Source organism: Phocoena sinus, chromosome 19 (assembly GCF_008692025.1).
Source record: "Phocoena sinus isolate mPhoSin1 chromosome 19, mPhoSin1.pri, whole genome shotgun sequence".
NCBI lineage: Eukaryota > Metazoa > Chordata > Mammalia > Artiodactyla > Phocoenidae > Phocoena > Phocoena sinus.
In genome coordinates, this window is record NC_045781.1 from 10,752,987 (window position 1) to 10,779,592 (window position 26,606).

Sequence of the window (26,606 nt, forward strand, 5' to 3'; positions counted from 1 at the left end):
TGTTCTGTAGGGGCACGCTTGGTTCATACTCACTTTTCCGTGTTTGGGTTGTCTCCAGCTCCGACCCCACCCCAAGATGCCCTTCTGGGTCTCTCGGGGACGGAACAGAGGGGTGCTTGTCACCGGGCAGGGGTGGGCATGGTACGAGACAGATGCCCATAGGTCACATTGGAAAACTGAGGCATGGTTGGAAGCACTCAAGGCTGGATGTGTGTTTGGGCACATGCATTGTGTTTTATTTAGGTTCTTTACCCACTCTCTCTGCCGCAGGCATAAGCTTGAGAGATCAGAGATTGTGTGTGTGTGTGTGTGTGTGTGTGTGAGTGTGTGTGTGTGTGTGTTGGTGGCGGGCATGGGGAGGGTAGCCAGCAACCGGTGGAGGGGAGCCTGTTGCGGTAGGCTCCAGGCTCCCTGCAAAAATCCACTCAGATTTGCTGGCCTCTTGCTTTCCAGGCTTCAGTTGGGGTGGTGAGGATGGCGAATTTCTTCTGGGGACCAGTCCTGGAGGCCACGCCGGTTGCTAGATGCCCGGAAGACCTAGTGTGAAAGTCACCGGGAGGGGGGGCTAGAGAGCGGTTTGGCCAGAGGGAGGCGGGAGAAGCCCGTTACTAGGCAACTCAGCCCCTGTCGCCTCTCTCGGGAGAGACGCACTGGGCTTGCGCAGTGTTGACGCGACCTCCGGCGCGCCGCTGTTTGAAAGGCCCGAGCCTCGTGCGCTTGCGCAGTTAAGCCCGCGCAGGGCGCCCCAGCTGTCTGCACCCTAAACTCAGACCCTCCAGCATCTTCTTGGTCAGGCGAAGCCCACGACGTTGACATGCCGGAGATCCGCCTCCGCCATGTGGTATCCTGCAGTAGCCAGGACTCGGTGAGGGACTGGCGTGGAGGAGGTTGGAAGAAGTAAAGGAATTCTTGAGGGGGCCCTAGGAGAACTTTTGGAGCCCAAAAGGGGTTGAACAATAATCAGTTTCCGGGCTGCGAAGAAAAAAGAACTTTATTTGGGGTTTTAGGAACTGATATTAGAGAGACACAGATTTCCGTAAAACCGAAAGTGTGTTGGGAGAGAGAGTCAGGGGCTTATGAGGACAAAGGTCACCAGGTGGTTAAAGTTGTCTAGAGAGAATTGTAATTGCTCTGATACAAGAAATATTTGGCTTTAAAGAATAGGGTGTCATGAGTTACTTTAGGGTAAAGGCCCCATAAATAGGCCGTCATGAGTTACTTTACGGTAAGTGTCCGATAAGTATCTCGAGTTTCTGGTAGATGTCCTGGATGTTTGTGTTGAATGCAATAAGTGGTCAAAAGGTCACATTCCATCCAGGCTGAGACCTGCGTGGTCCCAATTCCTCGGTGGCCACCCAGCTCCATTTTAGAGAGCCCTTTTAGCAATACCGACTTCATTTTGATTTTCCTTTCACAAAAGGGACTTTGTGGAATTCTAAGGAGGGTCCTGGGAGAATTTCTCAGAGGCCATAAGGGAATTCTAGAGAGATGTGGAATAGAGGAACTTTCAGAGAGAAAAGGAGGGATAGGGGAGCTTCCTTGGAAGGCCCAGGGGTAAACTTCTAGGGGAAAATGCTGTAGGGGACTCAAGGCAGATGGTGTGTGGGGATTAATAGGGAAACTTAAATCTGGGGGATCTCAATGGAATAATCTGAGAGCTGGGGACCTAGCTGTCATCTCTGCACCCTAACTTGCCCTTTCCCACTCTTCTCTCCAGACCTACTGTGCAGAAAACCTTCTCAAGGCAGACACTTACCGAAAGTGGCGCGCAGCCAAGGCAGGCGAGAAGACCATCTCTGTGGTGCTCCAGGTGATTCTGACCTCCCCCCATCTCCTTAATAGGAGTCTGGAGTTAACTGGCAGTGAGTTGAGGCACTTTCCCTTTGGGCCTCAGCTTCCTCACCTGGAAAATGAGCAGTGTGATCCCTGTGCCCCTTAGCAGGGGAGAAAGGTGATCCAGACACTAGGCCAGGGGTGAATCAGTGTGTGGTCCAGGTAGGTTGCTGCTACTTTCAGGGCCTCAGTTTTCTCAGCTGGAACAGAGTAAATCATTGCCGTGTATCCCGCCTTCTAAAGTCTCTGGGCTCAGGGCTGGAAGTTGTCTCATTATCATCTAAGCCAATCAACCTCATTTTATTTTTTTATTTTAAAAAATGTTTATTTATTTGGCTGCGCTGGTCTTAGTTGTGGCATGCGGGATCTAGTTCCCTGACCAGGGATCCAACCCCAGGCTCTCTGCGTTGGGAGTGTGGAGTCTTAACCACTGGACCACCAGGGAAGTCCACAGTCAACCTCACTTTAAAGATGAGGAAACTGGGGCATAGGGCAGGGCGAAGTGAAGTGGCCAGTCTAAGCTACCATGTCTGGAATGCTGAGCGCTCTGGTACATTCTCTGTGAAGTTGGAGGGAGGCAAAGAGGAAAGGGTAGTTTGACCCAAGATGGTTACAGAATTCCAAACAGGCTGTTCCTCTCCGGCATAAGAAGCTGGTGGGAGAAGCGAGCTAGGTGTGTTGCCAAGCATCTGCTCTTTGCCTGGTGCCGCTGGCCTGGGTGTTTTACCTGTGTGACCCGACTCTTCATGGAGTTGGATAATGTAGGGGCTGTCATCACCACTAATAAACGGCGGTGCTAAGACCTGAACCTACTGTGGGTGTTCTTAGCCGCTTTGTCCTGCTGCTCTGTGTTCATACCTTGGCTTTCTTGATTTTGGCCACATTCCTCCCTTCTGAATGTAGGGGGTGTTTGGGGAGGGATGTTGGGCGGCAACGCTTACCTGATTGTGTTAAAACCTATTACTGTCTCTCTCTTGCCCAGTGGTTCTGAAAAAGTTTTGGTTCACAGAACCTTTTGAGAATTAGGGAGAATCTGAGAATTCTCTTCCCAGGAAAAATACACAGACCCACAAGATTTTCTGAATGATTTTAGGAATTTAAATATCTCTTAGGTCCCTAACACAGTAAGAATAATGAGAGCTAACATTTATTCAACGTTACAGCTGCCTGGGAATTCCCTGGTGGTCCAGTGGTTAGGACTCCATGCTCCGAGGGCCCGGGTTCAATCCCTGGTCAGGGAACTAAAAGGAAAAAAAATTACAACTGCCGGTCACCATTCTAAACACCTCACATGGGTTAATTCATTGAATCCTCATAAAAACCCCATGACCTCGAGTCCTTTATTATCCCCTTTTACAAGGAAGAAACTAGTCCCAGAGAGGTTATACAAACTTGCCTAGAGCCAATGTTTTTTTTAGTTAGTCTTGGGACATGGATTTAAGACCCCACGTGTCCCTCTTACTCACCCTGTGACCTCAGGCAAATGGTTTCTTTTCTCTGAACCTGTTTTCTCATCTGCCCATTGGGAATAATGTGATCTGAGCCCAGGGTTGCTGTGAAAATCCGGTGATGTAATGTTTGCAAAAGTGCCCTGTCAGCAGGCAGGTGTTTGTGTAAAGGGAGGGATTCATGTGTTAATTACTGGGCGCTGATTCTGCTGGGCTCTCTGGTCAGGAGATGATCAGGAACATCCCATTTGGGTCTGCACCCCGGTTGCACTGGGAACAAGAAGAGACAGGATATGGGGACCGAGGGAGCCAGACAAGCCACCGGATTCTCCGCCCTGGGAGACCAAAGGGGATATTGCACCTGTCACCAAAGTGGGAAACCTCGACAAGGGGCAGCTTGAGAAGGTGACACATTGGTTGGGATGTCCGGGTTTGCTACGACTTTGGGACATCCAGGGGACAGCTAGCGATTGGACATGGAGCTGGAGATAGGGCTGTAGGAGTTGTCAGCACAGGGACAGGCCCTGGAGACTTGGGAGTGGATGGATTCATTTGTTCATTCATTCATAGAAGCGCCTTCTGTAGGCCCAGCACTGTTGTAGGTACTGGGGCATAGTGCAGGGGACATCACAAGACAAACGTACGTCAGTCCTGTGGAGATTTTACGTTGGCAAGGAAGGACTGACTGATTAATAAGTAAAACGTACGTATGTCAGGTGATGAGTGCCTAGGGAGGAAATTACATGGTTAAGAGAAGTGAGGAGGGACTTCCCTGGTGGCACAGTGGTTAAGACTCTGTGCTCCCACTGCAGGGGGCTGGGGTTCGATCCCTGGTCAGGGAACTGGATCCCACATGCGTGCCGCGACTAAGAGTTCGCATGCCACAGCTAAGGAGCCCGCGGGCCACAACTAAGGAGCTGGCGAGCCGCAAGTAAGGAGCCCGCCTACCGCAACTAAGACCCAGTGCAACCAAATAAATAAATAAATATTAAAAAAAGAAAAATGAGAAATGCCTCCAGTGGAAGATGAGGCAGTGGCAAGAGGTTTTTTTCTAAATAGGGGGTTAGGGAAGGCCTTCCTGAGTTATGCAGGTACCTGGGAAAGAAACAGAGTCCAAGGCAGGCTGGCGCCCGGTAGGCCGGTGCCAGGCTGGTGGTACCTGGCTGGTGTCTGGCGGGCTGGAGGGACAGCAGCAAGCCGTGTGTGTGGGTGGAGCGGAGTTGACAGGGGAGAGGGGTAGGTGCCGATAGGGTGGGGGTAGAGGACCCCTAACCTACGTAAGGCCTAAAAGCCATTGTAAGGATTTAAGCATTTACTCTGCATGAGATGGGAGCCGTGGAAGGCCTCTGAGCAGAGGAGGAACAGAACGTGACTTAGGTTCTCACAGAATCTTTTACTGATTGATTGATTGATTGATTGGCTGTGTTGGGTCTTCGTTGCTGCGTGCAGGCTTTTTCTAGTTGCGGGGAGCGGGGGCTACTCTTCATTGCAGCGCGAGGGCTTCTTATTGCGGTGGCTTCTTTTGTTGCAGAGCACGGGCTCTAGGCGCACGGGCTTCAGTAGTTGTGGCTTGCGGGCTCAGTGGTTGTGGCTCGCGGGCTCAGTAGTTGTGGCTCGCGGGCTTAGTTGCTCCGCGGCACGTGGGACCTTCCCGGCCCAGGGCTCGAACTCGTGTCCCCTGCATTGGCAGGTGGATTCTTAACCACTGCGCCACCAGGGAAGCCCCCTCTCCCAGAATCTTCTGTGAGGTCTCCAGGTTGAGAATAAACTGCAGGGGAAAGTGCTGGAGCAGGCAGCACTGTCACAGCGGTTGTCGATTTATTTCGCGTTGGAGACCCTTCGGAAAATCTGATGGCGTTTGCCAGTTGGCAGCGTGCAGGGTGACTCCAGGCTCACCGAGTGCTAATTTCGGTTCTTTTCAAGCAAGTGATGAGAGGAAACTTCAGGACCCCAAGACATGTAGATTGATCTGTGGATTTTCCTACTACTGTGTATTTTTTTCCCCTCAAATAGCATCTCACAATATCTCTGTATTACCATCTGGGGTTCAGCCCTCTGCTCGTGGTGACAGCCCCACACGCCTTTTTCGTTTGCGGTGGCCGAAAGAGGCTCTATCGCCAACCCATCACCTGCTCCCAGGAGGGCAGTTCCAGCCTCTTTACTAACCGCTCCTGGGCCGGTGGGAGTAGCTGAGACGTAGCCCAGGTGTAACTCCTCCCATCCCCCCCGGATGCTGAGGTGTGTTCTTTAGAAAAAACGTTCAGTAGCAAGGTGGACACGTTCTCTTTCTGTTTTTCAGTGGTTTTCTCATCACCCAGTTTGCCATTATGATGTTTTAAAATTTTTTACCTTCTTTTGACATGACACGTGCGTACAGCAAAGCATACAGTCCAGTGAATCGTCAGGAACTGCAGCCCGTGTACTGCCAACCAGATCAAGGAACAGAACACAGCCCCTCCCATGCCCCCTTGTGCTCCTTCCTGTCACTGCTCCCCGACAAGGGTAACCATGGTGTAGATTTTTAACAGCATTGATTAGCTTTGGCTGGCTTTGAATTGTTCATAAATGGAATCACAGGGTATATAGTACTTTCACCTCTGGCTGCTCTTTTCTTTCCCAGCATTGTTTGTTAGTTTCATTTTGTTAGTTTCATCCTCCTTGCTGGGTGTGGCTGGGTAGTATGCCATTGTTGGAGATAACCACTGAGATTTTTTATTAACTTTACTTATCAAATGGGTGTTATTTGCATATGGTGCCGTAACTCAAAAGGCACAAAAGGGAGGGTATACAGTGAAAAGGAAAACTCCTCCCCACCACCTGCTTCCATTCCCTACCCCCGCCCTCCCGATTTCTGCTGCCCAGGTCTTCCCTCCTGTGGCAACCACTGTGAGCCGTTTCTCATGTTACCCCCGGGTCACTCTGTCCATGTACAAGCGTATATATCCACCCCTCCCGACCTTTTAAAAAGTACACTGTATGTAAACAGTCCTCTCCCTTGTTTTCTTCCAAGAAACTGTATCTTGGAGATCCATTGTCATGGCATCAAGTTCTACCTTATTCTCTTTAATGGTGCATCAAGTTCTATCTTATTCTTTTTAACGGTGCATCAAGTTCTACCTTATTCTTTCATGGATGTGGAACAGTTTTTTTGTTGTTATATTGGAGTAGAGTTTATTAACAATGTTGTGTTAGTTTCAAGTGTACAGCAAAGTGATTCAGTTATAGGAATACATGTATCTATTCTTTTTCAAATTCTTTTCCCATTCAGGTTATTACAGAGTATTGAGCAGAGTTTCCTGTGCTATACAGTAGGTCCTTGTTGGTTATCTATTTTAAATATAGCAGTGTGTACATGTCAATCCCAAACTCCCAGTCTGTGCCTCCTCCCAACCCCTCCCCCTGGTAACCATAAGTTCGTTCTCTAAGTCTGTGAGTCTCTTTCTGTTTTGTAGGTAAGTTCGTTTGTATCTTTTTTTTTCTTTTTTTCTTTTTTTTATAGACTCGGCATAGAAGCAATAAAATATGATGTTTGTCTTGGAACAGTTTTTTTAATAAGATGTCTCTGGGACTTTGCAAACCTTCCATGTCTCATTTCTTCCACTGTCGTGAATTCTGTCTTCCTGGGAAAGGCGCACACAAACCCGGGCCACAGATGACTCACCCTGTGCTTAAGCCTTTCTCCTCACAGCTGATACTTACTGAACACTCACGTCTTTTTTCTTGAGGTAAAATTCACGTAATGTAAAGGTCTTAACCATTTGAAGTGTACAGTTCAGGGTTTTTTAGAATATTGACCATGTTCTGCCTTCATTCCTGCTGTCTAATCCAGAACATTTTCATCACCCCAAAAACAAACCGAAAACCATTAAGCGATCACTCCCTATTCCCCTTTCCCCAGGTTGCTGCTGGCAACCACCGATGTACTTTTGTTAAAATAGGGAATTCAATTGTTTATTTTATTTTATTTTTTTCACTCAAGTGAATTTACTGAATTAATCTGCATTTAACACTGCTGGTGTACATTTATATCAGCACTTGATATTAACCTTTTTAATTTTTAAATCTTCAAGAAAAAATATATTACTATTTTAGTTTAAACTTAAAAAAAAATTCATTTATTTATTTTTATTTGGTTGTGCTGGGTCTTAGTTGTGGCAGGCGGGCTCCTCAGTTGCAGCTCGCCGGCTCCCCATTTGCAGCACGTGGACTCCTTAGTTGAGGCCAGTGAGCTCCTAGTTGTGGCTCGAGGGCTCCTTAGTTGCGGAGGCGGGCTCCTTAGTTGTGGCATGTGAACTCTTAGTTGTGGCATGCACACGTGATCTAGTTCCCTGACCAGGGATTAAACCCGGGCCCCCCGCGTTGGGATCATGGAGTATGAACCACTGCGCCATCGGGAAAGTCCCTCCAGTTTTTTAAAATTGAAGTATAGTTGATTTATAATGTTGTGTTAGTTTTAGATTTTTTTTCAGATTCTCTTCCATTATAGGTTATTACGAAATATGAAGTATAGTTCCCTGTGCAGTACAGTAGGTCCTTGTTGGTTCTCTACTTTATATATACTAGTGTGTATATGTATCACTGATATACTTTTTGTCTCTATGGATTTGTCTATACTGGACATTCATATAAATAAGACCATAGAATATGTGGCCTTTTGTCTGGCTCCTTTCACTTAGCATTAGGTTTTCGGGGTTCCTACATGTTGTAGCTTAGATCAGTGCTTCATTCCTTTTTACAGCTGAATACTGTTCCGTTGTAGGGAATATCATACAGTGTGTATCCATTCATAAACTGATGGGCATTTAGGTTGTTTCCATGTTTTTATAAGAGATTTTTTATTTATCAAAAGAAAGACAGGGGGGTATATGTGTGTGTTTAAAGTAGAAGTAGTCATATATGAAATAAGAACCATTCATTAAAAAAATATATATATACATCCTACTAGATGGAGGACCCCATACTTTAAATGTGGGAGAGGCAGAGTTTTTTTTCAGCCACGCCCCATGGCATGCAGGATCTAGTTCCCTGACCAGGGATCGAACCCTTGCTCCCTGCAGTGGAAGCTCGGAGTCTGAACCACTGGGCCACCAGGGAATTCCCAAGGTGTTGAGTTTTTATGTCAAGGATTGAAACTGGGGAATTGAGAAGCAGTGTTGGCTTGTCGTCAGGCAGTTGGGTCTGAATTTCTCTTCCAGTCACTAGCTATGTGTGACATGTGAGCCATTTATTTACCTGCCTGAGCCTCAGTTTCCCCATCTGTGAAGCTGGGAGAGTTACAGACCCTTCCTTCCAAGGTGATTGTGAGGATTCAGTGATGCCTGGCCCAGGAAGAGCTTAGCTAAGTGTGGTAGACAGAATAATGCCCCCAGTAGATATCCACATCCTAATCCCAGAACCTGTGAATATGTCCTTTATGTGGCAAAAGGGACTTTGTGGATGTGACGAACTGAGTATCTTGAGATGGTGAGATTGGCCTGGATGATTGGGGGGTGTGTGTGCAGCGCAATCACAAGGATCCTTAAAAGGGAAGGAGGGAGGCAGGAGAACCAGAGTCAGAGGAGATGTGAAGACGGAAGCAGAGGTTGGAGCAATGCCATTGCTGGCTCCAAAGATGGAGGAAGGCACCACAGCCGAGGAGTGCAGGGGCCTCTAGAAGCTGGAAACAAGACAAGGAAATGGGCTTCCCTGGTGGCACAGTGGTTAAGAATCCCCCTGCCAATGCAGGGGACACGGGTTCGAGCCCTCGTCCTGGAAGATCCCACATGCCATGGAGCAACTAAGCCCATGCGCCACAACTACTGAGTCCGCGAGCTTAGAGCCTGTGCTCCGCAGCAAGAGAAGCCACCGCAGTGAGAAGCCCGCGCACCGCAATGAAGATCCAATGCAGCCAAAAATAAATAAAATAAATTAATTTTTTAAAAAAGCTTTAATAATAAAAAAAAAAAAAGACAAGGAAACGATTCTCCCCCAGAACTTCTAGAAGGAATGCAGCCCTGCTGACACCTTTATTTTAGCCCAGCCAGGCTGCCTGGGCGCCAGCTGTGTGACCTCAGGGAAGTGACACAACCGCTTCCTGCCACCATTTGCTAACGTGTGAAATAGAGATAATAACAGCTCCTGTCTTTCTCGAAGAGCTGTGGGGCGGAGAGAAGATACAGCTATTATGGGTCTGCCACATCTGAGCACTTAGATGTCCGCTGCAATGGCTGTGGGTTGCGGTGGTTAGTATGTGTCATCTAGACTCCCCTCGGAAGGAGGACTGTTATGATGACGCTCCCCTTTCACTTGTGAGGAAACTGCAGCTCAGAGAGGTTATATGCCACCCAGGGCTGCACCGCTTGGAAGTGGCAGGGCTGGATTTGAAGTCAGGCTGACCTCCCCACAAGCCCAGGCTCCTTCCTTCCCCGGAGGGATGTTCCTGCCTACCGCAGGGTGCAGGCAGTGTCCGGGCCGCCTCCCGACGGGGAGGTGACAGGGCAGATCGGACCGTCAGATGATCCTGGTGTAGGGTGGCAGACTAGGTACCTTTGGGGGTCGTAGTAACTTGTCATTCTAGGAGCCAAATAAAAGATCCCCAGAGTGGAAAGCAGGAGACTTGCTTCAGCCATTCTTAACTGCCTTCCACCCCCACATGGCCTTTACTGTCAGACAGGAATGGCAGAAACTTTGGGGGCAAGCCATCCTACAGTCACCTCTTGCCTTCTTTTGACAAATAGTCATCAAGCAGCGACTAATACTGCCTCCTGACTGGCAGTGGCAGGGTGCCTGCTACATGCCGGTCCCTGAGGCCGTAGTATTTATGTGCATAATCCTAGATAGGGTGACCATCCCCACTTTACAGATGAGGAAACTGAGGCTCCAAGAGGTGAGCTGACAAGGCCACATAGCTAGCGTGTGGCAGAGCTGGGACTCAAACCCAGGAATCAGTGGTGAGCCAAACCAGACTAGGCCCCTACCCTCAGGGAGCTTCCCCGGAGCCCTGTGTGATTGGGGTTGGGGGTGACAGACGTGCCATTTGTCTGCATAGCGCCACCAAGGAGAACTCCGTGGTGGCGGGTTAGCGGCCCATCCGGCAGAGTCCGGCAGAGTCAGGGAAGTGGGTGTGGGAGCTTACGCGGTCGGTCGGTGAATATTTTCGAGCTCTGACTCTACACCCTGTGCTGCGTGCAGGGGACGCAGTGGCCCCACTCAGCCCTGTCTTCACTGTCACCGAGTTGACTTTGCAAGGAGACGAGGGGGCCCGGATGGGAGTCATCCCTCTTCCGAGGTCCCACAGAGAGCTGGGGGAGGGGGGCAGAGCGGCACTGACAGTGCGCTTTCCCTCCCCTGCAGTTAGAGAAGGAAGAGCAGATACACAGCGTGCACATCGGGAACGACGGCTCGGCCTTCGTGGAGGTGCTGGTGGGCAGCTCAGCCGGAGGGGCCGGGGAGCAGGACTACGAGGTAAGCCCCCTGCTGATCCCTGCCCCAGGCGCCCCTATCGAGGCCCCAGACCTCCCAGGCTCCAGACCAGGGTGGAGGCGAGTCACACTGACGGTGGCCCTCCAGAGGAGCCCAGGGTTCCCGGAGACAAAGAGCAGACCCAGGTGATAAGCTGTGTGCAGCAGGGATTTGGCTGAAATTGCAACATGGCTGCAGAAACAACCAGAGGCACCTGTTTGTTCTACGATTCAGTCGCTGCTTGAGAGCAAAACTCCTTTGCTTCTGGTCCCAGAACTTCTCAGAGATGTCGCAGCCAGTTGAGATTCCGAATTGCTTGGGGTGCCTCTCTTAGTTACTTTATTTGTGACAAATGTTTACAAGCCTTTTGCTCTATTACAAATACAGTAAGTCCCTTACATATGAACGAGTTCCGTTCCAAGAGCCTGTTTGTAAGTCCAGTTTGTTCATAAGTCCAACAAAGTTAGCCTAGGTACCCAACTAACACAGTAGTATAGTACTGTACTGTAATAGGTTTATAATACTTTTCACACAAATAATACCTAAAAAACAAACGCAGAAAGTAAAGAAAACATTTTTAATCTTCCAGTAGAGTACCTTGAAAAGTACAGTAGCACAGTACAACAGCTGGCATACAGGGGCACGTTCGCATCTTTGAAAGTTCGCAACTTGAAAGTTTGTATGTAGGGGACTTACTGAAATTTGAAAATTGGCCCAATCCTTTTTTTAACCAGTTGAATGGATTCAAGCCGGAGCGGTGAGACCATAATGAGCCAGCTGGTCAGTCAGCAAAATGATCTGGGGTAAAAATCAACCTACTGTGAAAAAGAGAGGTTACAATTTTAAGTGAACAAATCAGTTGTTTTCTTGCAGTGAAAAATTTTGTTCAATTGAGGTATATTTCGCATATAATAAAATGCACAGGTCAGCGTTTTGACAGATGTACACACCCGCGTAACTGTCCCCCAGATCAAGACGCAGAGCATCGCTGGCCTTCCTGAAAGTTCCCTCGTGTCCCTTTGCAGTCACTCCTCCCACCCTCAGCTCAGGCCACCGCTGATCTCTTTTCTTGCCTGTCCTAGAATTTCACATAAGTGGAATTTTATATAGCATGTGTTCTTTCTTTGTGGCTGGCTTTACTCAACGTACTGTTTTTTTGGTGTTCTGACATATCATGTATATGTCAGCGGTCTGTTCCACCTTATTGTTGAGCCATATCACTGTAAGCGTAGATCCCAATTTGTTCATCCATTCTCTCGTTGACGGGCATCTGGGCTGTTGCCACTTTTTTTTTTGGCCATGCCGTGCAGCCTACAGGATCTTAGTTCCCCAACCAGGGATTGAACCCAGGCCCCAGCAGTGAAAGTGCTGAGTCCTAACCACTGGACCGCCAGGGAACTCCCCACCACTTTTTTTTTTTTTTAATAAATTTATGTATTTTATTTATTTATTTTTGGCTGCGTTGGGTCGTTGTTGCTGCACGCGGGCTTTCTCTAGTTGCAGCGAGTGAGGGCTACTCTTCGTTGCGGTGTGCGGGCTTCTCACTGCGGTGGCTTCTCTTGTTGCAGATCACGGGCTCTAGGCGCGTGGGCTTTAGTAGTTGTGGCTCGTGGGCTCTAGAGCGCAGGCTCAGGAGTTGTGGCGCATGGGCTTAGTTGCTCCACGGCATGTGGGATCTTCCCAGACCAGGGCTCGAACCCGTGTCCCCTGCATTGGCAGGCGGATTCTTAACCACTGCACCACCAGGGAAGTCCACCACTTTTTGACTATTATGAAAAAAGCTGCTGTGAACATTCTTGTACAAGCCTCTGTGTAGAGATCTCTTTTAGGTAAATAACGTAAGAGTCGAATTGCAGGGTCTTCAGGTAGGTGTATGTTTTAACCTTATTAGAAATGGACAGTTTCCCAAAATGGTTGTATCAGTTTATATTCCCTTCAGCAGTATATGAGTTCTTTTTGCTTCCCATCCTTACTTATACTTGATATTGCCAGTCTTTTAAATGCATGTGTGTTGAATTTTATCAAGTGCTTTTTCCACCTTACAAGGTACGTTTTAACCAGGGAGGTTTTCCTTGAACACACATTCTTATTCTAAAGGTTCTAGGGAATTCCCTGGAGATCCAGTGGTTAGGATGCCACGCTCTCATTGCCGAGGGTCCAGATTCCATCCCTGGTCGGGGAACTAAAATCCCACAAGCTGCGTGGTGTGGCCCAAAAAATAATAATAATAAAATAAAAGTTCTATAAGTTGTAAAAAGGCAAACTAAGGCACATTATGTTTTGAAGAGTTTATTTGAGCAAACAATTCAAATCAGGCAGCCAAAACTGAAAAATGATTAGGGGTGCTGTGTGGATGGGCTAGGACAGAGATGTTTAGAGAGAAAACAGGGAAGCAAAGCAAAGCAATTATTTAATTGGCTAGAGCTTAAATGGTTCCCTTACTTGGGAAAATCTAGTGACTTGGCTATTCACGATTAGTTGATTTCATTTTCTTAGATTCGAGTACACCAACTCTGGCTTAGATTTTGGTTGGTTTACTTAGGCTACCTAAGGCACTAGAGTCACTGAGTCTAATGGCTTCCTTGTTTCAAATTTTAAATAAAATCAACAATCTTTGGGACTATAAAAAAAGAGTTTTCTGTGCTTCTTAGCAAAGAGATTTAGATCAAAATTCTACTTTATAATTATGGAGACAGAGTAAGTGCATTGTTAGCTAAAACTTTATCTAATCGGGCATGTGAATCTTTATTATTCTTATCTTATCTACCTAGAAAGGTGGAATGGTTAGCTTAGGGCTTGATCTTTTCAGAGTATGAAAACCCCTATGTCAATAGTCTCCCATTCTCTCAAGGTTTTTAATTAAACTTCTGCTGGAAGTTTTGTTATAACTGCTAGCCAAGACTGAATTAAAGACTCTGGGACTTATAAGGTCTGGTTTCTGCCCAGAGACTAGATAGGTTGGAAGAGTCAAGAAAGAAAAGGAAAAAGGGCCGAGCAGGACTGGTCCGTTTCGATGTCACCCATACAAACGAAGCCAAAGGCACATATTTTAATAACTAGTGACATTTTCTACAAAATCATCAACATTAAAAAAATATATTTATTGTTTGTTTATTTGGCTGCACTGGGTCTTGGTTACGGCATGCGGGCTTCTTAGTTGCGACATGTGGGACCTAGTTCCCTGACCAGGGATCAAACCTGGGCCGCCTGCCTTGGGAGCGCGGAGTCTTAACCACTGGATCACCAGGGAAGTCCCAACATTTTTTTCTTTTAACCCCTCCAAGTTCTGCAAAGGGGATATCTAAGCTTGCAAGGTTAACGCAGTCTAGAGAATAAAGGTTTAATCCTAGAACCTTAAAGACAGTATTGGATAATAAAACAACTGGAGTTGTTTTCTCTTCACAGTGAGTGGGAGGAGAGTATATTGTGAGGGAGGCTCCCCCTTAGTGTGGGTGGCAGCTGCCAACCACAGCTTGTGTTGCCCCTTCATTTAGTCACTAGATGGTAATTCAGCTCTCCCATCGGCTCAGAATCAGCCCTTTTATAAACAAGTGTAGTCAAGGCCAGGGAGCTGGCTTCCCTTCTGTATAATTTTTGTCATCTTTGCTGTTTCCTTTTCATAATCAAGAGCTGAGCACAAGGAGATATCTAGTTACAGTCTATGTTTTTCTCAGCAAAAAGCTTTTGTTTTCTAATTTCTCAGCGTGTCAGTTAGAAAAGAGACTAAGTAACAGATTACACCCAACTAAAGGTGGCTTACTGCCTAAGAATATATATTGTTTCCTTAGGAGGGAAGTCCAGCATTAGGCAGATCCAGAGTTGATTGGGCAACTGAACAAAGTCAGGGTGCTTGGTTGGGCACCTCTTGATTCTTTTGGACTTTGCCCACATGGTTACAAGATGGTTGCTATGGCTCCATCTATCACCTAGTAGCATCCGAAGCAGAAAGCGGAGGAGTGGAATGGCAGAAAAGCAGTGGTTTTCTTCCATCCTCTGTTTCTCTTTAATGAAGAAGGAAAATCTTTCCCAAAAGCTTCCAGCAGCCTTCCTCTTAACATCGAATTGTCCATCCTTGGACCAGCCACTGGCAGAGGGAATCGGACCACTTGGACCAATCACGGTTCATCCCTTAGTGTTGGGCACACAGCTCTTCCACTGCTTTTCAAAACTGCCTGGTCAGTTTTTGTTCCTTCGTCATACTGTTAATAGCTCCATTTATTTCTTTAGACTGTTAAACACAATTACGTTTATATTGTGTGTTTGATAATGTCAATATGTGCAGTCTTTGTGGGTCTGAGTCTGCAGTTTATAGTTTCTGCTGACCCTAAATCATGGCAGCCTGTTTCCTTATGCCTCATGGGTGTGTGTGTGTGTGTGTGTGTGTGTGTGTGTGTGTGTGTGTGTGTGATTGTTGATTCTGCGTTTGGGGAGTGTATCTGTGGGAATTCTTTGAGGGCCTGGTTTGAAGTACGTTCCTCCAAAGAGGATTTGCCCCAGCACCAGGTGATACTACATACATGGGACCACTTAAAATTTTCACCTTGGGTTCTTCCACGCAGATAACTAGTGTGGATTTTTACTGCAAATCCTTGAGAGTACAGACCTGCGGTTAGGAGTCTCCAGAGAGAATTTTTCAGCTTTTCTCTGCTGTCTCCCCAGAGCTAAAGCCTCCCACTGACTCTTCCCACAAGGCACATTCCTTCCTAATTTACCCACGGAGCGTGTTGTCCTTTGGAGAGGCCCAGCTCTCTGCTTTGTGGCACGGTCCCTAGGATGCCTTTCTTCCTGACTTGGAGCACAGGCTTTCTTTCTTGGTCTCTCCTGCTACCACCACCTAGAGCCCTTTAAAATCAAGCTCTGTGCCACCGGGAATCACCAACATCAGTGCCACCCACTGTATCAGTCAGGGTCCCACCAGGAGACTGAAACCACACCAGTTAGTTTAACAGAGAGAATTAACGTAAAGAATTAGTAACAAGGTATTGAACCGAAGAGGCCAGAAGACTAAGGCAGGACGCGGAAGCAACTGCAGGGGGCAGTCACCGCCCTTAGGGTTGGAGGAACAAAAGGAAGAGGTTGGCATGACTGAAGGGTAGATGTTTCCAAGCTTGGAGGTGGGGCCCTTGGAGCTGAAACTCAGACCCTGAGGAAGGGGAGCTCCCTGGCTGGTTCTGGTATGTCCCTGAGAGGGTGCAGTGAGGCCAGTTCTGCAGGTGTTGGGAAGCTGCAAACTGGATTCATCTGCCGCCCCGGGGGAAGAACAACAGCTGCAGACGCAGGAGCGAAGCACACCTGGGTGCTGCTCGGGGGATCTGCAAGAAGGCTCAGGTCCCGCCTCCCTCCTCCAGCCTTGTCTCTCTAGCTCCCCCTGCTGGCAGAGCCTGACAAGGAGCAGCTGGAGATTAGAAACGTCCCCAGCATCCCAGAGCTGAGCTACCAAGGGTGGGGTGTTTTGTTTTCTTTTCTTCTCTTTTTAAAATATTTTTTGTTTTTTCTTCTTTTGTATTTTTTCTATTTTATTTTATTCTTTATTTATTTTGTTTGTTTGTTTTTTGAGGGCGGGTTTGAACTGAGAGGCAGTCACTTAGTAATGGGTGCAGCTCCCCTACCTCTTTGGATTCTGCACTGTGATTTCTGGCCTCTCTTCTGCTGACTCAGCTGTGCGTTTCAAAACGGTGTTTGAGGGAATTCCCTGGTGGTTCAGTGGTTAGGACTCCACGCTTTCACTGCCAAGGGCACAGGTTCAGTCCCCGGTCAGGAAACTAAGATCCCACAAGCTGTGTGGTATGGCCAAAAAAAAAAAAAAAAAAAAAAATACAATAAGGTGTATGAATATTGTGCCAGTCATTGTGAATATCCTCTGCTGGTGAGGGTTCCTGAAGCTCCCTGTCCTGAGGGTTCCTGCCATGTGGCCAGATATGGAAGACTCTGGAAGAATTTAGAGAAGGGTGGTTCAGATCTGGCACTAGAAGGACCCCTCTGGGGCCTGTGTCAGGGAAGGACTGACTGGAGGCCCAGAAATGAGAAGGGTCTAGAGGCCCTGAGGCAGGTTGAGGTACAGCTGGATCTGGCGACTCCCTGGTCCCTGCTCAGGCCCCTGCCCTCTTCCAGCCCCTAGGAGGTGTCACTGAAACCAGCCAGGCCTGGTTCTCATCCTGTGTGCCTTTCCCCAGGTCCTTCTGGTCACTTCGTCTTTCATGTCCCCTTCCGAGAGTCGCAGTGGCTCAAATTCCAACCGCGTTCGCATTTTTGGGCCCGACAAGTTGGTCCGGGCAGCAGCAGAGAAGCGCTGGGACCGCGTCAAAATTGTCTGCAGCCAGCCCTACAGCAAGGTACCCAGGGTGGGAGTGGGGTCCTTGGTCCCGAGCCACGAGAGAGACGAGAGGCCGATGTTGAGTCCCAGAGGGCTGGGAGGACCGGACAGTTGGTCTCCCCGTGGGATTACAAGGAGGCTGGGTTCCTGCGTTCTCTGAAATTGGTTTGAGGTCCTTCCCGTATAGGAATCTTCGCTTCCTGGAGGGAGATGAGGAAGGATGACCTGCAAGACCTCAGGGGAATTGGGAGGGGGAGCTGCTGACTTGTTGGAGATGGGGCCTCGTAGAATTGGGCTTCAGAGTTAATATCACGAGATCTGGAGTCAGAACGCTGGTTTAAAACCTGGCTTCTCCACTCCTTAGCTGTGTGACCTCTGGCTTCAGTTTCCTGATCCTTACGGGGTTGCTGTAAGTTAGGGATGCTAAGCTGTGGTGACGAGACCCTGTAATGACAGCACACAGTAAAGGTATACTTCTTATAGCTCTGGATCTGTCCCGGGAGGTGTTTGGCCAGTCATCCCGGACCCAGTCTCCTTCCATCTCATGGCTCTGCATCCACCCAGCAGAGGGGGAAAGAGTCTGGAGCATTTCTGAGTTCCAGAAGTGATACCCAGCCCTCCCTCCCATGCCACAGGCAGGAGTTTGGTACGCAGAGTGGATTTGCTTAGACACCCAGCAGAGGCTTAAGGAGCTGGTGCATGTGAAGGGCTTTACACCGAGCCTGACCCCAAGTTAGGGCTCAATGACAGCTTGCTGTTATCATCCTTGTCGTTATCATGCGGTCACATCCCCGCATGTGTGTGTCCATAGGAGGGAAAGAGCCAGAAAGGGGTTTCTGTAAATAAAAGGGATTGGGGCCAAGCCTTAGTCCTTGGCCACACTCCCTGATTCCCACCCCTCCTCTCCCAGGATGCCCCCTATGGCCTGAGTTTTGTAAGGTTTCACAGCCCCCCAGACAAAGAGGAGGCCGAGGCCTCATCCCAGGTAAGCTCTACCTGCCACCGCCCAGAACCTTCTCCCCACCTCTTCACCCCACCCTGCTGACAGCCCTCCCACTGCGCTGACCTTGTGGGACCTTAGAAAGTGACCAAGCTCGGCCAGTTCCGCGTGAAGGAGGAGGATGAGAGCGCCAGCTCGCTGAGACCCGGGGCTCTCTTCTTCAGCCGGATCAACAAGACCCCCCCAGGTGAGTGCGGGAAACCTGGGTCCTGAATGAGTAAAGGCCGGGGGCCTGGACTCCTGGGTCACTCTCAGGTCTTGGGAACAACACTCTGTGTCCCATGGATAGGAGCCGAAGGGTCTGAGGGTCCAGCCCTCTCAGCCTGGCTCCACTTTCTCCCTCTGCAGTCGCAGCCAGTGACCCAGCAGGACCCAGCTATGCAGCTGCTACACTGCAGGCCTCCAGTGCCGCCTCCTCTGCCTCTCCGGCCTCCAAGACAGTAGGCAGCACCTCCAAGGTGAGATCATCGGACCCTGGTGGGGTGGAAAGGGAGGAGGTGAGCTGGAGGCCTCGGCCCATCCCACCCCCTCATCCTCAGGAGTCCCCCAGAGGCAAGAGGAAGCTGGATTTGAGCCACGAAGAAAAGAAGACCCCCAGCAAACCGTCCACCCAGCCCTCACCACCCACCCTCAAGAGACCCAAATGTGAGCAAACTGGATTCCTTGTTCCCACAGGGGCCTGGATCCTGGGTCTGAGGGGGGAGGGGCCGGGGGCCTGGATCCTGGGTCTGAGGTGGGAGGGGCCGGGGGCCTGGATCCTGGGTCTGAGGTGGGAGGGGCCGGGGGCCTGGATTCTGGGTCTGGGTAGGGAAGGGCTGGGGGTGTAGCCCTACAGCTACTGACTGAATCCACTCCTTGGCCTCCCCAGTGTCAGCTCCCACCCCTACCCCAGCCACTGCCCCTGTCCCTGCCGCAGCACGGGGGGCGGCGCCAGGGAAGCCCCGAGGAGAAGGTGCTGAGCCCAGGGCCCCCCGCGCCGGCCCGCAGGAGCTGGGGAAGATCCTTCATGGTGTGGTGGTGGTACTGAGCGGCTTCCAGAACCCCTTCCGCTCGGAGCTCCGGGACAAGGCCCTGGAGCTGGGGGCCAAGTATCGTCCAGACTGGACTCCAGACAGCACCCATCTCATGTAGGCCTGCGACCCCTCCCCACGCTCCCCGCTGCCTCTCCTCTGCCTCTCTTCGTCTCCTCTGTGTTGCCTTCTCTCTGTTACTTCACCTCTCTGTATCCTCTGCCTCTTGTTCTCTTTCTCTTCTTCCCTCTGATTCTTAAAGTCTTCCCCTCGGCCTCCCTGTGTCTTTTCTGCTTCTCCCACATCTGTCCCGTGTCTCTCCCTGTCTCTCTCTTTCCGTGCCCCTTGTCCCTCTTTGCCCTTCACCTCTCAGATCACACCGGGCTGACACCCTCCATTCCGCTCTCTGCCAGCTGCGCCTTTGCCAACACCCCCAAGTACAGCCAGGTCCTAGGCCTCGGAGGCCGAATCGTGCGGAAAGAGTGGGTGCTGGACTGTCACCGCATGCGGCGGCGGCTGCCCTCTCGGAGGTGAGGCCTCCCTGCGCGCATGTGGTTTACACACGCACACCCCGACCCTGCCCCTTGTCCCCATGCTGGGCAGTGTCAGGGATCTGGAGAGAAATCAGGCCAGGCCCTTCTGGCCCAGAGTCAGCAGACTTCCCAGAGGAGGAGGGGCAGGGCGGGAGACACAGTGCGGGGCAGCGAGGGGCGGTCCGTGCAGGGCTCTGGGAAGTCTGCTTAGTGAAGGAAAAGGACACTGCAGGCTGGAGACACAGCATTCCCAAAGCCTCAGGGCAGAGAGCGCCCGTTCACATTCCTTCACCCGAAGCCCCTGCTTGGCGCCAGGCTGGGCTGTGCAATGCTGGCCCCCGACGTCGGGTCCTGCCCTGGAAGGCCTCTGACTTTGATGAGGGGCCGGACTTAGCTCTAAAACAGTTTGGAAGCAGGCCCAAGGGGAGGACTGCAGTGAGCTAGGGGTCTTCAAGGAAGAGAACAGGTTTGCCAGGCTGAACAGACGCGGAGAGCATGCCTGGGCGGAGGAGCCGGGGTTGGAGTCAGCCTGGTGTCTGCCCAGAGGAGCTGCAGGGGCACTCAGCGCCTAATGAGAAACTGACTTTGATTCTCAAAAGGGAGAATTATTTCTGATTTTTTTTGTTGTTCCTTTTCTGAAATGAGGCATTTCTTCCCAAAGAGGGAAGGGAAGCCAGGAAGTGCTCTGGTCTCCGATGTGGGTGGCTGGGGGTCTCTGGGGCCCTTCCGGAGCTGGGAGGAGGGTGGGCTAGGAGAGGAGCCATGATTGCCGCCCTGAGTATTTAGTAAATACTGAATAAACAGCCAGTGCCTGTTGCTTCCTAAGCCCCCTCCCCACCTCTCCCGGAGAACACATCTGCTGTTTGTCTGAGGCCTGATTCCTCCCCCAGGTACCTCATGGCTGGGCCCGACTCGAGCAGCGAGGACGAGGGGGGCTCTCATGGCGGCAGCAGTGGGGATGAAGCCCCCAAGCCTCCCCGAAAGGTCTGATGCCCCTGGCCCGGGCGGGGGAGGGTGGAGTGGAGGGGGGGGACATGGGTGTGTCATGGTACCCAAACTCTCCACTCCTGCCTCCTGCAGGCGCCCCCCACGCTCACACCCGCGCTGCCCCTTCCGTCCTTGCTGACCCACCCTCCCTCCTCAGCGCCTCCAGACCAAAGCCAAGCCCTCTCAGGCAGCAGGACCTAGCTCACCCCAGAGACCCCCAACCCCAGAAGAGACCAAACCACCCTCACCAGGGCCCCAGGAAGATACTGACACCAAGGGGGAGCAGTCAGGTCAGAGCCTGAGGGAGGAGGGGCCGGGGGCCTGGATCCTGGGTCTGAGGGGGGAGGGGCCGGGGGCCTGGATCCTGGGTCTGAGGGGGGAGGGGCTGGGGGCCTGGACTCTGGGTCTGAGGGAGGAGGGGCTGGATTCCAGGCAATGGATCTGGGGTAGAGGGTGGCTGTCCCACCCCCCACAACCCCTAACTGGATTTGGAGGCCCACTGAGCCTGCGGGTTGGAATGCCTGCATCTGTGCTCAGGCATGAGACTGGGAGGGAGGGTTACCGGTCTTCCCAGACGAGAAGGCATGGGCCTCGCATTGACTAAGCTTCCATTCGCAGAAGGACAGGACAATGGGGCAGAAGATTCTGGGGACACCGAGGATGAGCTGAGAAGGTAGGGTTTGGGCTGGGGGTCAGGGTGGCCCTGGCCTTGCGGGGAGGGGCATCTGGTCTGCATGCTCCTACCCCACCCCTCTTGGCCTCTCCAGGGTGGCCGAGCAGAAGGAACAAAGGCCGCCCTCTGGCGAGGAGAATGGCAAGGACCCGTACGCAGGATCCACGGATGAGAACACGGACAATGAAGGTCCCCCGGAGTCTCCCAATCTGCCGATTCCCGAGCTCCCAGGTGGGAAATCCTCCCTCCTGATGTGGGATTTGGCCCTGTTACTTCTCTGCCATGACTTGCCCCAGCCGGCCCTGGGCTGGCTGCTGCCCCCTGTGACTTGTCTTCCAGGCTCCTCACCCCCAGTCCCTGGCCTTTGCCACCTCCTTGTCCTCTTAGGCCTGTTCCCTTCCTTTCAGCATCCTCTCCCGACTTCCCTCTCTGTCCCTGTCCTGACTTCTGCTGTGACCGCTTCCATCACAGCCCAGCCCCAGGCGAGACCCCCTTTGGCTTTCCACTCCCTCATGCCAGGGGCCTCCCACTCCCTAGGCTTCAGGATCACCCGGGGGCTTTTAAAATCTGCAGGTGCCCAGGCTCCACCCCCTGGGTTCGGCTTTGTCGGTGTGTGGTGGGGCCTGGGGAACACAGGTGCTGTGGGCATGGGCGCTGATCTCTGTTGGGACCTACATGGTGCCAGCATTGTTATTCGTCACCCCAGACATGATTGCTGGGGGCGTGGGTCAGGGCCAGGTCAAGAATGAAAGGAGAGGGGAACTGCTCTGGCGGCCCAGTGGTTAAGACTCTGGAGTCTGTGCTCCCATTGCAGAGGGCACGGGTTCGATCCCTGGTTAGGGAACTAAGATCCCACATACTGCGCGGTGAGGCCAAAAAAAACAGAGTGAGAATGAAGGGAGAGCCGGACAGTCAGAGGGTCTGAGCAGAGGTGAGGGTCAGTGGCCACTGGAAGAAGCTGTTTCTGCTCGGTTCCTCATGGGTGATGGGCAGGAAAGTACTTTGATCCTCCAAAGCCCCAAACATGGCATCGGCAACTTGATGGCAAATCATATCAAACTGGAACGAAGAACCACCCTGAAGGTCAGAGCCAGAGAAGGCGCTGATTAAAAAGGAGTGGGACAGCCATGGCGTGGAAGTAGCAGGATGTGAAATTTCCAAGCCAGGCCAAGCTAATTAAGTGATTGACCTGGTGGAAGAGACATGTTGCAATAATAGTAATTGCGTCTTTTATCATTCTTGCAACAAAATGAAGCAAAACTCCCCAGAGGCTCAGATGGGCCTGGCAGGAACCACTGCTTGTCATGGATTATTCCTGTGCCAGGCTGTACACGGACACCCCTTTCCCCCTCTGGCGGCTGCGCCGGCCTTGCTGTCCTGCCTCTGCGTGTTCTGTGGCTCCTGGCTGGTGCCCTGGGACTCCAGGGGCCTCATGCTCGGCTCTCCCGCCATCTCCCCTGCAGACTTTTTCCAGGGCAAACACTTCTTCCTGTACGGGGAGTTCCCGGGGGACGAGCGGCGGACGCTCAGACGTTATGTCACAGCCTTCAACGGGTCAGTCTCCGGGGACAGGGGAGGCAGGGGAGGAGGTGTGGTAGGTCGTGGGGAGTAGGGCCATCTGGAGGATGGAGAAGGCCGTACCCCCAGGCTGGGCACAGGCTGTGGAGTTCCATGCCAGACCTGCTCACGCTGCTGGGCAGCCCTGGATGCATAGCTTCCCCTCGGGTTCCTCTTCTCTAAAGCGAGGCTCCACAGTGCCCTTCTGAAAGGATTGGCGCCTGCGGGAGCTGTCGGCTTCGGGGCTGTGGCGAGCCTGGCTCGTGGGAGAGTGGGGGACCCACAGGCGGCCTATAGGGGACATAGATGGGGATGGGGAATGGCCTCCGAGGATGGTTGGGGAGTAGGGTGTCAAGAGAGGGGACACCGATTCTCTGCCTCTTTTCTTCTCCTGCCAGGGAGCTTGAGGACTATATGAGCGACCGGGTACAGTTTGTGATCACGGCACAGGAGTGGGACCCCAGCTTTGAGGAGGTGAGTCCTGAAGGGGCAGGGAGAGGGAGACCAAACCTGCCCTAGCATCCCCCCGACCCCCTCCTGGCTCACATGTTCCTGCATGCACGCCACCCCACCTTGCAGGCCTTGATGGACAACCCCTCCTTGGTGTTCGTCCGTCCCCGGTGGATCTACAGTTGCAACGAGAAGCAGAAGTTACTTCCCCACCAGCTCTATGGGGTGGTGCCCCAGGCATGAAGTATGTGCTCTCACACACATGAGTTTATTAATAAAGGTGACTTGGTTTGGAGCAGCTGCCCCTCTCACCCGTGTCTCCCAGAACCCACAACAGGTTCCCAGCTTTCTGTCTTATGTTTGGTTTTGCTTCCCCTCTGAAGGCCGGGTCTTTGGGCTGCCTAATGACTCCTGTGCTGGGGTCCCAGAAAGAACGAAGGGCTCTCTATCTGGGGTCTGGTAGGGAAGGAGCTCTTTGTCACTTCTTCGGGGCCCCTCCCCCCTTTGGTGGCAGGTGGTAGGGAATTAGGAATCTGACAGCACCACCCTCAGCTGCTTCTGACCTCCCTGGAGCCCATTCCTGTGTCTCAGTTGTCCCTCTGGGGGTCCTGGACTGGGGGCTGGCATATTCATGGGATAGGCCTCTCTCTCTGTCTAAGTCTCAGCTCTCTGGGCCAGGGACATCTCCCTTTCTCCAGGGCTCTCAGAAGTAGCTGTGAAACTGTCACCAGCCTGGTTTGATATCACCTCATTTGGGAGGTAGAATTGGGGGAAGGGGCATTTTAATCACCCCCCCCAAATCCTGAACCCCCTTCAAGGATCCACCACATTTAAGGTGGGAACTGAACTGGGCGTTAGAGAGTCAGGGTAGAAGGTGGGATAGGGCCATGGTGTGGGCGAAGGCCGGGAAGTGGGAGCCAGCCTGGTGTCCAGGGGGCAGTTGAAGGAGCACGGCCCCTCTGGTGACGAGGCTTTAGGGGCAGACCTAGCTGGAAAGGTGGGCACAGTCCTGGCAGCTGTGCCGTCCAGTGCAGTAGCCACTGGACACAGGTGGCTATTTAACCTTAATGACAGGGACTTCCCTGGTGGTCCAGTGGTCAGGACTCTGTGCTTCCACTGCAGGGGGCCCGGGTTTGATCCCTGGTTGTGGAACTAAGATCCCACGTGCCTCGCGGTACGGCCATACATAAATAAATGAATGAATAAATGAATAAAATAAACTTAAGGACAGTGAAACAAAAGGAAAAATTCACTTCCTCAGTCACACTGGGCACAGTTCAAGTGCTCACTGGCTCCTGAGCTGGACAGCACCGACGGAGAGCCTTTCCCTCGCTGTAGAAAGCAGGACAGGGCGGTCCAGAAGCACTGTGAACGGCAGGCTGAGAAGCTTGGACTTCATCCTGGGGAGGTCAGGAAGGGGTTGAAGGGCAAAGGGCAGGGTCAGAGCTAGGTAGCAAATGACCACAAACTTAGTGTCTTAAAACAAAAGAAAGGTGTAACCTTCTAGGTCTGGAGGTCTGAAGTCCAAAATGGGTCTCACTGGGCTAAACATAAAGGTGTAGGCAGGGGGACTTCCCTGGTGGCACAGTGGTTAAGAATCTGCCTGCCAGTGCAGGGTACACGGGTTCAATCCCTGGTCCAGGAAGATCCCACATGCCTCAGAGCAACTAAGCCCGTGCGCCACAACTACTGAACCTGCGCTCTAGAGCCCGCGAGCCACAACTACTGAGCCTGCGCTCTAGAGCCTGCGAGTCACAACTGCTGAAGCCCGGGTGCCTAGAGCCCGTGCTCCGCAACAAGAGAAGCCACTGCAGTGAGAAGCCCGCACACCACGACAAAGAGTAGCCTTCACTCTCCACAACTAGAGAAAGCCCGCACGCGGCAACGAAGACCCAACGCAGCTAAAAATAAATAAATTAAATAAATAAATTTTTAAAAAAAGGTGTAGGCAGGGATGCGCTCCTTTTGGAGGCTCCGGGAAAGAATCCGCGTTCTTGTCTTTTCCAGCTTCTAGCAGCTGCCCACGACCCACGCCCCTTCCATCTTCAACGCCAGCAACGGCCAGTCGAGTCTTTCTCACACTGTGTCACTCTGACACTGACTCTTCCTGTGGTTACACTGAGCCCAGCTGGATAACCTGGGATAATCTTCCTGTTTTAAAGCCGGCCACTTAGCAACCTTCATTCCTTATGCTGCCTTAATTCAACCTTTGCCACATAACATATCTGTAGGTTCCAGGGATTAAGATGTGGGCATCTTTGGGAGGCCATTTTTCTGCCAACCACACCCACCATGTGTGAGACAGTGGGGCTGCAGACTGAAAAAACAGACACGAGTCCCCCGCTCTTACGGGGCTGACATTCTGCTGGGGGAGAGAGACGGCAAGTGTCCCGCAGTGTGGGGTGGCGATAAATGCTGTGTGAGCAGATAAAGCCAGGCAGTGTTACACAGTGATGGGAGTGATCGGGTCATCAGGGAGGGTGTCTCAGCGGACTCACCTGTCTGCAGGGACTTAGGAGAAGTAAGGGAGGTTCTGGGGGAACCATTCCAGGCAGAGGAAAAGCAAGTGCAGAGGTCTTCAGGCAGGACAAGTGCAAGGAGTAGCAGGGTGTTGGGCGGGGTACCAGGAAAACCCGGGATCCACCCTGACTCAGCACTCTCCCTTGCTTGGTTGCAGGCAAATCCCATCCTTCCTGCACCCAGCTTTCCCATCTGGACAAAGTAAGGTTGGGCCAGATGGACACCCCCAAGATGAGTTTGTGTCCTTGAAACGTTGATGGTGGTGGGGTCACTTTGGAGGAAATCTTCCGGGGCAGCTCCACGGTAAATATGGACACAAGCCATACTGCTGGCTTTGGGGGAGGGAGCCTGCCCCTCCGCTGGGCCTGCAATCCCACCACCCTACCGCAAGGGCCTTGCTGAGCAGCCTGCAATCCTGAGGCCCCCTGATTTCCATTTGTCTGCTTGGTTCCAGCCTCATGCTGGAGATGCCACAAACCATCTCTCATTCCATCCTCCACAGCTTTCAGATCTGAGCTCTGAACAATAGCTCCTCAAGAAGGCCTTTCCTCACCCTCTATATCTAACCGTATTTGCCAGGTCTACCCTCATAATACTGTCTCTCTATCATCGTTGTATCTTGGTTTGCTTATGATCAAATTTACCAGTCTTTTCCTCTATGATCTGTACTTTTTGTGTCTTAAAGATACTTTCTCTGCCTCTGAGGTTACTAAGGGATTCTCCTTTATTTCCATCTAAATGCTCTGGAGTTTTGTGTTTCAGACTTAGATCTTAAATCACTAGAAACTAATTTTTGTGTATGCTGTGAGGTAGAGAGCCTCATTTTAATGTTATTTTTTATT

General features: G+C 51.4%; 1 protein-coding gene across 4 annotated transcripts; it reads left to right on the forward strand.

Moving 5' to 3' along the window:
* The first annotated feature begins 710 nt into the window (after positions 1–710).
* XRCC1 (X-ray repair cross complementing 1) lies at positions 711–23,539 on the forward strand. 4 transcript variants are annotated; one of them, XM_032614179.1, is made up of 17 exons: positions 711–865; positions 1,718–1,810; positions 10,614–10,724; positions 16,895–17,053; positions 17,945–18,019; positions 18,116–18,221; positions 18,383–18,492; positions 18,574–18,679; positions 18,903–19,161; positions 19,458–19,574; positions 20,468–20,561; positions 20,722–20,854; positions 21,183–21,237; positions 21,332–21,468; positions 22,701–22,791; positions 23,193–23,268; positions 23,374–23,539. In XM_032614179.1, the coding sequence occupies exons 1-17, from the start codon at positions 815–817 to the stop codon at positions 23,485–23,487; spliced, it is 1,887 nt and encodes a 628-aa protein (XP_032470070.1). In that variant the 5' UTR covers positions 711–814; the 3' UTR covers positions 23,488–23,539. The 4 variants fall into 4 exon arrangements, with proteins under 4 accessions (XP_032470070.1, XP_032470071.1, XP_032470073.1 ...); XM_032614180.1 differs by having other exon boundaries at positions 728–865; positions 21,186–21,237; XM_032614182.1 differs by lacking the exon at positions 18,903–19,161 and having other exon boundaries at positions 728–865; positions 19,418–19,574.
* Positions 23,540–26,606: the final 3,067 nt, after the last annotated feature.